General features: G+C 34.1%; 1 protein-coding gene across 9 annotated transcripts in view; it reads left to right on the forward strand.

Moving 5' to 3' along the window:
- The window catches only part of LOC106668556 (solute carrier family 12 member 6), a 468,955-nt gene that overhangs the window by 361,048 nt on the left and 93,314 nt on the right, over positions 1 to 14,593 (forward strand). Inside the window, exon 1 of one of the 9 annotated variants that reach the window (XM_024225293.1) lies at positions 509 to 629. The exons of the other annotated variants lie outside the window; for them this stretch is intronic. Within the exon in view, the coding sequence (XP_024081061.1) occupies positions 578 to 629 (52 nt within the window). The 5' untranslated portion in view covers positions 509 to 577. Of the gene's footprint in view, positions 1 to 508; positions 630 to 14,593 lie in introns of those variants that run through there. 9 annotated transcript variants of the gene reach the window in all.

Raw genomic sequence — 14,593 nt, forward strand, 5'->3', positions numbered from 1 at the left:
CTGTTCGTCCAAAAACGTCGCTACCCCCTTAATTTTTCTTCAGGTGATCGTCAAAATTTGACTTATTCAGATTTATCTAAATTTAAAACCGGTAAATCTATCAACTGTAAATATCATGAAAGCCTTTAGCCTGACAATAATTTCAAATGATTTAACGTCGGTAAAATTAGTTTCGTTTACAAAATGATATTCGTGTGAACTATATATAATTTTTTTGCATATCAATTAATTAATTATAACTTAGGCCGAATTAGTGAAATATTCCCTGGTGCTTGGATAAATGTAGTAAATGCTGAAAATTATTACACGAGATTACAGTTAATTCTTGATTAAAAAGGACATTTTTAAAATTGGGGGCGGCACCAGGTAGTTTTGGGCGTTGACTTGGTTTCGGTCTGGCCCCTCCGGCTCGCGGAGAAAACAGGTCGGATTCTGTGGAACGTTCATTGGGAAAGATATCCTTCTGCGCAGGGCTTCGGGTCGGCAACTGGGGGGTCGTTGTTATATTCCATCCCGGACCGAGGGGTTTTTCTGTTCGGGTTAACGTTGTACGGATCCCGTCCGACCCATTTCCACGATGGGCACAAACGACGAGACGAAAATGTCCGACGTCTCACCTGATAAATTGAGTAAGTTCAGATTTTTTGTACGACTTTTTTCACTTTTCCAATATAGGAAAAACTGACGAAGCCATATTAGGTTTATTATTAGGCCTATACCCTTACAGTCAAATATATTTTCAACGTGAAACACATGTATAAATACAAAACCTTTTTTTGCGAATCTACGATTCATCGATGAGAGGCATATTGCCCTAAATCAATATTTATAAAATTCCAATTTGATCAAACAATTCAGTACTATTAATTGACGCTTATGGCCGTTCTTTTCTTATAATGTAAATAATTATTATTATTTTACAATCGAGGGAAAAATATATAAAATCTGGAACAATAATTTTGTTCACATTTATTCACATAGCTAAGTTATTATTATAGTCAATGATAAACCAGGCAAATTTGAGGTTATTTGAGCCTCTATCAACGATTCTCTCAAATTCAAACAAAAAGATGATTTGTTTCATTGAAAGCAACTACAACACATTTTCTAATCTAGCACCATTTGTTTATGTACTTAAAAATTTACTTAAACAATATGGTAAAACTATTATCATCGAAAAGTAGTAATCAGTCCAGAAAACAAAGTGTTTAATGAATCATTTGACCAACGTTTTCAATGTACAAAAATGAAGTACATAACCTGACCTGTGCTGTTGGTCTGTCAAACTTGCATTTCAAATTTTTTCTTTGGCAAATGTAGAAACTGATAAAAAAAATTTAATTATAAGCAATAACGTTTTGTATTAAATAACTGCTACAATCCACTTTTGAGGGCTTCCCAGGTGTCCCTAGACATCTAAGTATTGAGATGAATGATTAAAACCAAAAATTATGCAATCCATCTGTTACCTTTTCTTTCAAGTCTTTTCGCTGTTTTCAAAGTGTTAAGCCCTCGACCCTTAAATTTCAAGAATTTTAATCATTTTCATTGAACAAAATTGATTCTGAGCATATTCACATACTGTACACAATCATAATTGTCATATTCCACATTCTCTTTATGTATTGTGTTGAAAAAGGGTTTTCGAATTTTTAAGTTCTTGCAAAAAAATAACGATTCGATATTTTTAAAAACCCATAGCTAAGAATTGGTAGTATACTAAGAGAAATAAAATTAAAAAGTATTGATTATAATGAACCAATTAGTTCTTGAGAAAATGGTGTCGGAAAAGGTAACCTTCAGGCATATCTTTGAACAACGAAATGACCTCAAAATCCAGGATACATTTAAAGTTTGGTAGCAAAACATAAAGTACCAACTTTTCTGAAAAATTAATGCTTATCACAATTAAATCCACTCAGAAAAAAGTAGATTTAAACGAAAAATAGAAAAATACCAGCTTTTTGTCCGAAAACTATCTTCTTAAGCTGGTTTCAAAAAGAGATCAAACAAATGTAACAATGTACTCTCAAAATTCAAACCATCGTTCGAATGTGTAGTATTCCTAACTCAACTATCGGCCATAACATAATAGATTTAGTACAGGATGAAATGTGCCTGGTAATCGAATGGGCCCACTGTACCCGAGTTTCACCGTGGTCACAACTATCTTGTAAATCAAATCCCAAATTCAATTGTTTCAAAGCGTTCTATTGACAACACGCCTGTTCGGTTAACGTTTAGGCACCCAATTGAATATTGATAGCAACAGCAATAATTTACTAGTAGTTACAATAGGTCATAAAGTAGATACAAAGGGCCATTAAATTGTGAAAAATTAAATGTATAATTGTGAAATTAATTTTTTTTAATCAAACTTTTGTCAATATTAACATATTGATTTTTTTTATATGCAATACTTAGTATGTATTGATTTTCTTTGAAAACCTAGGTGGACCTACCCAACCTATTTTTCAATAGTACTTAATGGAGACATGACTGTAATTAGATTTGTCATGAACACATTAACAATTAACGAAATTATTCTATAAATCTTTCTGGATAAGCACACACACGATAAATAAAAAATACAAACCAAATAAATTACGTTGATTTAACAACATAATCAATTAAGCTTTTCCGTCCATGGAGAGGATATCAGATGGGAGTTGGATTACATACAGCGTTGATTAAGTGGGTAACCGATAAAAAAGCTTTTTGATATGGGGATCCCGTGTGAAAGATTTAATTGTCCTTAAAAAGGAATCAAAGATATCCAAACATCTTCTGTCCAGCTCACATTAGGTCCGCCTTTGGAGCAGACAGGTCCCTTGTTTTCTCACGTGTAAAATACTGACAGATCGTGGGTGGTACAAAAAGTTTAAACCGAAGGTTGAAAAATACTGAAACCAATTTTCTTTAGGGTACTCGATCGCCACCGGCAGTACTATGTAATGCCATCGGCCCTCGCACACTACACATTCATGCCAATAAATTCAAACTAAATAAATAAATACATTATCCAGTGTTACTCAACAGCACACAACCACTGACTGGTGACTCCTTTTTTGGTAGCACTCTCATTTTGCATACCTCCCCAGAGGCTTTCTTCTTCACTGGTTTCACCATTTTGCATTTCTTGAACTTTCCTTTGGAGAGGATTCTCAAGTATCCAACGTAAGATACGGAAAGTATTGCTTCGACTTTACATGTCCTCCCTTTAATCGTTCAATACAGTTAATGCAATAATCTTTATACAATTAATTAATAATTAGTTGCACAACTAATTAGCTAAAAATAATCTTTTCACGACGTTTTTTCAAATAACCAAACAATTATGGCAGCCTATATTTACCGAAATATGAATATAAAATAAAATTACGATTGCAATAAAAAGTCACACAATTAAATCTCATTTTTCTGATTAACAATTGTTTGAAAGCGTTTTTCTTCCTGAAAAGATTTTATTCTTAAAAAGTAGTTTTCTCTCGATATACATAATTTTTTTCTTCTTCTAGTCACCTCTCTAGACTACAGAGACACAGGGAGGACAGCATAATTTACCAAATGCCATTTTCCTTGAGTTAAGATCCTATAATAAACAAAGTAATTGACTGTAAAATATTAATAAACTAGTATATTAATAAATTGCTTTCAGTAGCCTACAAATGCATAAAGCACTGTCATAGCTTGTGGCAGGCAGTTTTTTTGTGGACGTGGGTTGTGATCGATCATTTGGAATTTGAATGAAGATATGAGATTTTAAAGTTTGATATTAACCTTTATTAGAAATTATGGAAGACTTTCGGAAGATTAGAGAGTTTTCAGCCAAAATTAGCGTATACACTTCCAACAATTCCGTAAAATATCGTGTACTAACTTGGAAACGAGACGCCACAAACCGCTTTACAAAGTGAAACGCAAGCTGTTTTTTAACGAATTTTACTATATGTAAGTGGAGACCTTTTCGTTACAAAAGAATAATCGTTTTCACAACCAATTTAACTCAGTCGGTCACTATTTTTTGTGTGCATAGATCATTCACTACAGAGGTACAATTATTGATATATATATGATAATAAATATAGATAGAATAGATAGAAATAGATAAATATAAAAATGATAATAGAAATAAGAATTAGTACATTAATCTAGAACCACAACTTTGAATCGTACACAGTCCCACTATTGTTGTACAATCGTTTTGTGTTTCTCAATGAAGCCGCGGTTTGCTTACTGTTGCAATGCAAAAGGGAAATCGAAATGAGAAGTTTGTGATGGACGAAAGAAGTTACGGTAGCTCAAGTGGTACTCTGTGTCAGAGTATTGATCCAAACATCGATCGAAGTCACGGTAGCTCAAGTGGTTAGAGCGTCAGAGTATTGATCGAAAAATCGTGCGAGGTCGTAAAAAAATTAGGGATAAAAATTTTAAAAAAATATTAGTCCTCGGATAATAAAGGAAAAAATAAAATAAAATTTCTTACCTTCTTCAGCATTTAAATTGCAATAAAAAAGAGAAAGGAAAAGAAAAACCTTATGTTTAAAACAAAATTAATTTAAAAAATATTAAATTTTACAACGTATGTGCTCTGTATAACGAGAAACTGAATTTAACAACAAACGTTACCGCCTCCTCGGAAGAACTCTTCAATCTTGTGTATTTGTACGGAGAATTCCCATGCTCGTGACTTTCGACCAACCGGGCTGACAGGAATACCTAAGCAACAATCCAGTACCTGTGTTGAAGCGGAAGAAGATTAAAATTTTTCTTCAAATTGCTACCGCCAAGCTTAGCGCTATTACATCCTCTTGTTCTTGTTAACCCTTTCTTGGACTAATTCTTTTATGTAAACCTAATTCTGTTTTCTCTGTTGATTAATAATAATGTTTTTGCACACACCCTAATCACTCTGCCGCCGGCATGGCTCGTTCAAAAGAATAAAAAAAGAAAATTTATGTCTTCTCCTGGAAAATGTGAAATCAAAACTTCAACTTTTGATTTAGTCAAAAATCAGTTGATAACAGATCAGACAAAACACAAGCAAAAGTGCAAAGGCCACCACCCATCAGTTTGAAGAGAACGATCTTCGACGTGTCATATGTTGTACTTTATGATGATAGCGCTACCACCGTTAGGGTTGCTATTAGGATGGATCGTGTGATATATTCTGTAGCCATTTACTACGTAAGTAATGTGACTGATATGAAGCCAATATATGAAGCCAATATATGAAGCCCTTCAAGGACAAAAAATTAACTTTTAAGCTAAACTCATGAACAATGACCAAATAAAAATTAACGTTGACAATGAAACTGACTATAGGAGAATTACAGAACTCATGAACAGCTCAAAAAACATGGAGTGGCATACATATGAAAATAAACAAACCAGGCCCGCCCATAAGAGTCATGGCCAGGAATTTACACCCATCTTGTGATCCAATAGATATTGTAACTTGCCTCCAAAACGAAGGTTTCAAGATAATATCAGCTGTTAATAAAATAAGAAAGACGAAGGAAAGCGGAGTTGAAAAGACAACTCCGCTTCCTTTTTCATGCTCAGTTTCAAAAATACCGACGACATTAAAAAGATTTTCGAAATACGACATATATGCCATATGAAAGTCAAAATGGAAGCCATCAAAAACAGCAAGATGATTCCTCAGTGCAAAAAATGTCAACATATGGTCATACACAGAAATATTGCAAGCACATTCCAATATGCGTGAAATGTGCTGGCGAACATGTAAAAGCAAACTGCTCTAAGCCAAAAGAAGAAGCTTCAAAATGCCATAACTATGCGATCACCTGCATAGTTATGGCATTTTGGAGCTTCTTCTTTTCATTTTCATTCGTACATTAGGGAGAAGAAAATGCTATGCCTAACGGATATCGGAATCCTGCGGGAATCCTTGACCAAGGTTTGAGATCTGGTAAAACCTCTTAAACTTAACAAAGAGCACTAGATAGTCTGGGTGCGCAAGGTCAAAAAAGAGGCCTACTACTTCTAACCTTAACCTTAACCTAAACCATTTTCACCCAAGACTCCGACGATGTCACAGTCACGCCTTCAATTTTGATTTTCCTACAAAAAAAACGATTGCCTCTAATTTGATATAAATATTTTTTATTTTTTAACGGTTGCAGAAACTTCCTATTCATTGCATTGTTAATCTGTTTGCTATTGTATCAATCTTAAAGAGGAAGTGTAGAGACCGATAATGTCAGAGTAAAAAGCCATTTTTGCATTCTCACTAAGAAAAGAATGGGATCAAAACGAGGGGCGTAAAATTTTTATATACTTTATTTTTTAAATAATCCTTAAGAAAACATTCCATTGGACTTTAGTATAGCGCGTTTTCAATTATATTCCCCAAGATTAAAGAGGGCATTGCCTTGTCATGATTCTTCGTCTCAAATCAGAGTCCGACTAGGAAGAGAGGCTGCATTAGCTTGTGATTCGGTCCGATTTAAATTAGTAGATTATGGGAGAACTACGACTAAGTTGGCGACATAGGATTATAAGGGCGAGCGGTGTAATACAAGAGCCTCAGGCCCAGCCCCTCCTAAACAAGATTGATCACCAAAGTGGGTGGAAACCACTTGAGCTTTGTCTGCAAACCTTCCTCAGCCGGTCTTCTTGTCGACGCTTGACATACAAGTTCAATACAATTTCAATTAATTATTCTTCTTATCTAAGGTGTTGGTTGAGATGAAAAAGTTAGTGTCACGAGCGGGATTCGAACCCACGATCTTCACCTGATACGCCACGGCTCTAACCACTTCAGCTATCATGACTTCGATCCACTCGGACATCAAATCCTCATCTTAACCTACAACTTTTATTTTCCTTCTTTTTGCCATTTTTCATATGTCGTAATTAGGGTCCGATTCTCAGCGACCTATACTGAAGTGGCCACGGTGAGCTGTTGGCGAAGTGATTACTTCTTTAATTATTATATCAAACCATATATGTTTAGCGGTCATATTGATTATTTCAATTAATTATTATTTTTATCTAAGGTCTTGGTTGAGATGAAAAAGTTAGAGTCCGAGTGGATTGAAGTCACGATAGTTCAAGTGGTTAGAGCAGCAGCGTATTTAGACGAAGGTCGAAATCTCGCTCGTGACACTAACTAACTTTTCCATCTCAACCGAGACCTTAGATAAAAAGAATAATTAATTGAATTAATTAATATGGTCAATTATGATCGCTAAACTTAAGGGATAAGTGAAAATATTGAGCGGTACATTTTAAAGCTTTTCCTGACTCTTGTACATTCTTTTTCTTATACATGTTGTTCTTCATTTTTTTCGTTTAATTAGAGATTAAGGAAGAACTACGCAAACTGTCATATCAGTACAATTTAAATACAAATATTTAAAAATTAAATCGAAAAAAAACACTCTTTGGGCAATTTAGAACGATAATTTTCATGAGGACCCATTGTAGCTAACTTAATTTGACTGATTAATGTTTAATTTATGATGGAACGAAGTAAGCACTTCTTAACAAGTAAATTCTCCAGCCTCGGAATTAAGCCGATCCTGGAGATGGAAACAGGATTGCATTAGGTTGAGAAAACTTCACCGTTCCGCGGCCGTTCTCAAAACTTTGAACTCACAAAAATTTTAGTTTGAAAAAATGTAACATTTTTACGTTTTAATGGTATTTGTTTTTACTACTGTACTACCTAACTAAAGGAATGCCTACTAGTATATAACTGTAATATTAAATAGTTGATTAGTTGTAGATTTGTTATAGTCTAGATTACTAGACACAATAAACTTCAAAAGTTTCAGAAAATCTAGGAATATCCTGGTATATAACCTCAGGTTGAATTTTATTTGGCAAACTCTTCCCCGATTTCATTATTCTACGAGTAGAAAAATTACCGATTCTCCTCTCTAACTAATTGATTTCTTGTTTCTAATATCTCATATTGTAGAATTCCATCAGTTGTTTGATAATCCTTTTTTACGAGGGTATTTGAACTACGAGGTAATACGAACGCTCTGGGTGCCGGTGCTACAAAATAACAAACCAATTGTAAGTAACAATTGTCCGATTCGAATGCAGGGCCGCTGATTTCGAACCCAGGACCTTTACTTTACAGTGATGAACGCCGTGTCAACGCCTAAGGCTACGGTTTATGTGCATTCTGACGAAATTTTGTTCTGACGAGTACGTCCGAAAATTGTGCTCGTTTTCTGATAGTCACTACGTTTTTGCCTCCCAGCAAAATTTCATTTTAATTAATAGGGTCAATATGACCGCTAAATATACATGGATTAATATGCGTTTTTTAAAGGAACTAGCAATAAGTTTGAAACTCTCCCTTCTCGTCTCTTGTTTAAGTTGTTCGTTAGCACACTCTGTTTTCCCACCACCTATCAACAATAGCTTAATCAACGGTCTTTCAAGAAACTAAAACTCATTAAGTTCGTCCATTTTGCTGGAAGGCAGAAACGTACTGACTGTCAGAAAATGCGCACAATATAACCACCTTGTTCTGACGAGGATTTCGGACGTACTCCACGTTTTTCCACGTGAATTTCCACTTGACCCCTATACATACGATTTAATATTAAAAACGTAGCCACCGTTTTTCATGCCAGAACAGTTTTTTAAATTAAATTAAACCCTGCGTTTTAAATATATTTTATAAAGCTGCGAATCAAGTGTTGCCGTATTAGTATTAAAGAACTAACCTCTTGCCTGGGTGAACCCAGAATTTCGTATTTTATGTCAAAAAGTAGCTTCTAAAGTAAAACATCTTTTAATACAACCAATAGCAATTGGCGTGTAACATTTTTATACATAATTTATCAGTCTTTTTTGTACACAATGAAGAAGTTTCATACTTGTCTTATTGCTGTTCGTTGTTGTCCCTAAATAATCTCACATTTTTGTACCTTTTACTTTTGATGTTCAGTTCTTCGTGTGACACCAATGTTATACTGTTTCCCCATTCTTGTAATCCAAAAAAGAAAAAAAGGGGTTACCTTTTACTCTTCAACATCTCACGACTACCCGGAGCACCCATATCACTCACGGATCAACTTTGACCTGAGATAAGACCAGACATTCTACCCCCTCGCCACGTACACTGATAACACCCCCCCTATTGGAATGCGAATAATTGAATAAACAAAAGTGTACAATTGTCTGTCTAAACGGTTGACTGAAAGAAAGATTAGTAATAATGACTCTTTCAACCTTTTAAATTTCCCAATTTAGATTATAATAAATTTGGTTGAATTGGTTAGGATTTCCTCTTTGTGTTTTTGGTATGAAGAACCTGAAATGTAAGGATTATTTTATTACAAGACAGATTATAACAAGATTATTTTAATTATTTGTCAGAATACTTGCGAAGAAAGAATTTTAGAATAAAAGTCTGTTTTGACCGTAAAAACTTGACTATACTAGATATTATTGCAACCACATTAGGTACGAAATGGAACTTCGAGAATACTCTATATCTATTGCATCCAATCCTTCCAACCAAAAGTTGGACCTCAGACAAATTATCAGATTTTCTTAATACACATCACTATCCACAACTATCTCAATATTCCTTTTGTCAACGAACTGATCCCTCTTTCAAAAGTTCCATAATCAGATCTCCATCTATCCCAAGCCACTTACCACACTTTCTCCAGAATTCGCCTCGCCGCCTTAAAATGGTAAATGTACCCTCTGCATTACGTTTATCCTCGCTAAAATTATTTGACCTCACATCTCTATATTCCTCTTAATCTCCTCGTACTTTAAACGGATTTATAATCCCTAATGTCATAGAATTCACCGTAATTAGTTTACCCAAGCAAACTCCAACAACCAAGAACATGTTGAGCTTATCAAAGAATGGAAAATGTGGAGGGCGAAATGCGAAAAAATAAGCACAGCAGACATTTTGGGGTGTCGCCAATATTTATAATACCTAAAATTATCGTAAAATGAACGCTAACTGGTTTACAAAATGTTAAACGAGAAATTTAAATTAAAAAATCTGTTATTTTTGACTAACAAACTCCCTTTAATAGTTCTTTAAACGGATTCATAATCCCTAATTACTTAGAATTCAGGCTGATTAGTTTACCCAAGCAACCTCCAACACCCACGAACATGTTGAGCTTATCAAAGACTGGAAAATGTGGAGGGCAAAATTGAATGAGAAAAAATTACACACTATACATTTATATTGAAAAAAAGCCTTGTCCTGAGGGGGCGACTACCTACCTCCTCAAAGGTTTACAAAAGTGTTAAACAAAAACTTAAAAATTAAAAAATCTGTAATTTTTGACTAAAAAACCTATTGAGTGCCAGCGTTGGCTGTGTTCTCTTAACCAGTGTCTTCCGGGTGGTGGAAATATTAGCATTATTGTGACCATGAGAAACAATCATGCATTTAGTAATATGTACGTTGATATATTCAAGCTGGGATTCGATTGTTTTATTCAGTATAGAAATATCACGGTTTTATGAACTGTTGAAATATTGAAGGTTTGTTAGACGTAAACGTACAATAAACGTGTTCTTTAGCCAAAGTGTAAATAATATAATTTATGTGATTTCACAACTTAGTTACAAACGAGAAAAAGTGATCAACAGCTCTCTCTCCTTCTCCCTCCAGTCATTAATTTCTCTTCAAAATAGATTTATCACAAACTAATGGAACCTTTCAGAATATTCAAGGGAGGACGTTTTGATGTAAAATTATACAGTCGTTACAATTGACGTCGGGTCACGAATGAACAAGAGGCAGTCAGTGAAACGATGAATGGTTTCCCAGGAAACTTCTAAGCGCCTGTCGAAACGCAAGTAAAGAAATACTTTTTCCAGCTTTAAATCCACGCCCTTCTTTTTTTCCTGTCCATTCACAACGTTTTCAGTCTTACGGCGTTCTAACTTCTAAGCCGGCTCAAATGTACCAAACCCACCCTACTGAATATAATTCAAACGATAAAAACTCTGTTACATTTCTTTTAGTTTATGCTCAAACATTCAATTATCAGCCATCTGCGCCATATGACTAATTTTGATAACTCGTGTGACATATTAAAAATAATGAAAAATAACACTGTCCAGGTATGTGAGCCCTAATGAATAAAATAAGTCACCATGATGTCTTAATTGTTTTTGATAACGCTTATAAGCAGGAACTGGATTTATACGTATTCACACCTTTTTCCTGAGCCTTCTTCACTTGTTTTCGTTTTATTTGACATTTACAGCTGTACAATTAACTACAACAGGCAAATATAATGTTTTTTATGTTCTTGTCAATTGTGCATATTAGCGAAGGAACATGATTGGTCATTATGCGATGCGTATTTCTTTGAGGAGAGAAGCGTTGCGTTAAAAAAAAAGCCAGGGGTGACGGTGGGAATCGAACTCATAACCTCGAAGTCTAGGAGCCGAGAGTCGATCACGCTGACCACTCGGCTACCGCGGTCACCCAAAAATCATGTCTTTGATTCCGTATAGTTTATTATAAAAGTATAATGTTTTAAAGAATACTTGTCTTGTACTGCCCCGAGCGGAGAGGTCACTCAGTAGTACACTCCGATGTAGGTAAACGTAAGGTAAACACTTGTCACTCGCTATCACTCTAGTTAAGAGAGGCCATCAGCGTTTCAATCGGCTGTGTGGATTAAATAAATGTGTGGCTGAGGGTTACTAAGAGATTGGGATGGCCAGTGAGTAAAAAGTGGAATTCGTTGTATCTTGATTTGATGGCATGGGGAACTTAAGGGATGTTGAGTTCATGGTGAAGGGTATGACACATAGAAAGGAACATTTGTAATACAATGAAGGGTTTGGGACTGGAAGGACATTAATTTATATATTTTAGCCCATATTTAATAAAATAAACAAGACAATTATTGAAAATTAAAAAACATGAGTAAAAAATTAAGAAGCCTTTCAGAACGGAAGATTTCAGGTCGTAAACAATAAATTTCGAGAAAATTTAATAATTTACATTATTTCACATAATTTTGAAGATTAAAATTTTCAATTTTTGTTGGATCTCTTTTTCACATTATTCAAATGCATAATATAATGCATATTATACTCGTATAATTCCTTAATCATTTTTTTAATATTGCGTTTTTACTTTATAGGAATTTTTTATTGCTCGAAAGATACATTTGAATTTATGAAAACTTTTTTAAATAATGTTAAAATTAAAGAGTTATTTTCTATTTTACTTGTTATATTCTTCCATTTTACACATTATTCTACTAATATGGATAAATAATAAAATTCTCTTAATAAATGCATAAATAAATGTTTTTTATTTTAGATATTTTTCTTTTTTTAATAGCATATTTGTTAAAAATAAATACAAGTTACACCAGATTTAGATTAATCATGTCCATGAACAGGAAAAGTTCTTCTCAAATTGTAAGTTGTGTTTAACTAATAAAGTTTTTTAAAAAGACTCGACTAGTCAACACACGTAACTTACATATATAAAAGCACATATTTTATATTTTATTTCCCGTATAAATTCGGTCTCTTATAATTTCACTTATATAATTCCTTAATTTCTTTTTTTAGATACGTTTTTATTTTGTACAATTTTTTAGCACTTCTAAGATAAGTTTTTATGTATGAAAATGTAAAAATGTGCGACATTTCAAAGAGTGAAAAAAATTTTAGTACTAGAAAGGTTTTAAAGGAATTTATGAAAATTTAAAAATGTAGTTATTTTAAATAATTTTAAAATTAAATTGTCATTTTCTATTTTATTTACTTGTTATATTTTTCCTTTTTACATGTTATTCAACTAATATGGATAATAAAATTATTTTAAAAATGCATTTTTTCTTTTTTAATAGCATATTTGTTAAAAATAAATACATATATGAATGCACATTGTTTATATTTTATTTCCCGTATAAATCCGGTCTCTTATAATTTCACTTATATAATTCCTTAATTTCTTTTTTTTAAATACGTTTTTATTTTGTACAATTTGTTAGCACTTCTAAGATAAGTTTTTATGTATGAAAATGTAAAAATGTGCGATATTTCAAATAAATGTGAAAAAATTTTAGTACTAGAAAGATACATTTGAATTTATGATTTTTTTTATAAAGGCAATTCAACCATTTGGGTCATTTTTTGCCTTGATAATGATCCATAAAGGCACATAACGTGTCGTAGGCCAGAGTCCGGCGCAAACCAAACCCCTGGACCGGTGCAGGGGCGAAGAACGCTTATTATTTTCTCACTTCTTTTTTTCCTACTAGGCCTGCCGATGGATATGCGGGAGCTGTGCCACCACTCCCACATCCATCACAGGCCCCGGGCTTCATTTTGCCCGTTCCTCCAACGCGCCTCCACCCCCGACCAGCCACACGGCCCCGCACCCCGCCGATCCCGAGCTCCAATTCCAAACGTAATGTCAATTAGATTTTATGCAATTATTTTACGTGTTTCTGATATTGGACTCATTATTAATGAAATGAAATTATATTTTTGAGATTAGCGTTGATTCCTTGAGAAAAGCAAAGAGATTGGAAATGGTACTATATTAAGAGTGCAGTAAATATCGTCCGTTAGTTTATGTTTGTCTCTTAAATGATTAAATGTTCTGCATTCAGTGAGTATGTGTTTCACGGCTAGAAGCACACCACAAGTCGTACAGTTCGGAGGGGATTTACTTCTCATGAGGTACTCATGGGTAATTCTACAATGCTCCTATTCTTAGCCTCGCAAGGACAGTTTCCTATTTTCTTGATTTGCGGAAGGAACTCCTGCAGTTACACGTGGTTTTATTTCGCGTAACTTGTTGTTTGTGATACTGCTCCATTCCCTTTGCCATTACATCCAGATGTCACGTTTTATTAAGGAGCTAAGGTCACTACGTGAGATCTCGTTGCACCTGATTCCTTTGGCTGTGGCGACTTTGGCCGCCTTGTCAGCATTTTCATTTCTTATAATATTACAGTGTCTAAGTATTCACATAAAATCTACGGCTACTCCCAAATTTTTATGATTCCTTAAAGCGTAATATATTCCTTGTATTAGAGCATTATAGGTGAAAACATTTTGAATGGCTTCTAAAACGGACAGTGAATCAGTGCAAATTATTACTTGTTTTTTCAAGGTATCGAATATGTTAATTGTTTTATATATGGCAAGCAACTCCGCAAAGAAATTACCACAAATGGGTGAAAGTGAGAAATAGAATTTTCTTTCTTCGCATACAAAGCAGCCCCGACTCCACCCGGGCCTTTCGATCCGTCTGTGTATATGAATATGGCGTTGTTAAAATTACTTTTTATATTCAAAAATTCTTGTTGGTATTGTATGGGAGGTGTTGTATTTTTGGGGAGTTTTGTAAGGGATAAATGTATATTAGGTTTAGGGAAAAGCCAAGGAGGGAAGCAGCTTACAGTTCTGTCTTGAATTGTTTTAAGGCAGGGGTGCTCAAACGGTCGATCGCGATCGACCAGTCGATCGCGAGTGCTTTTTGAATAGATCTCGAGAAGAAAAAAATTTTTAATAAGTAGGTAGGTAACTAAACTACAAAAATGTATTACGTAATAAAATAACACTGCTTGCGGCAAAA

This window comes from Cimex lectularius, unplaced genomic scaffold (genome assembly GCF_000648675.2).
Source record: "Cimex lectularius strain Harlan isolate CLEC.00 unplaced genomic scaffold, Clec_2.1 scaffold21, whole genome shotgun sequence".
NCBI lineage: Eukaryota > Metazoa > Arthropoda > Insecta > Hemiptera > Cimicidae > Cimex > Cimex lectularius.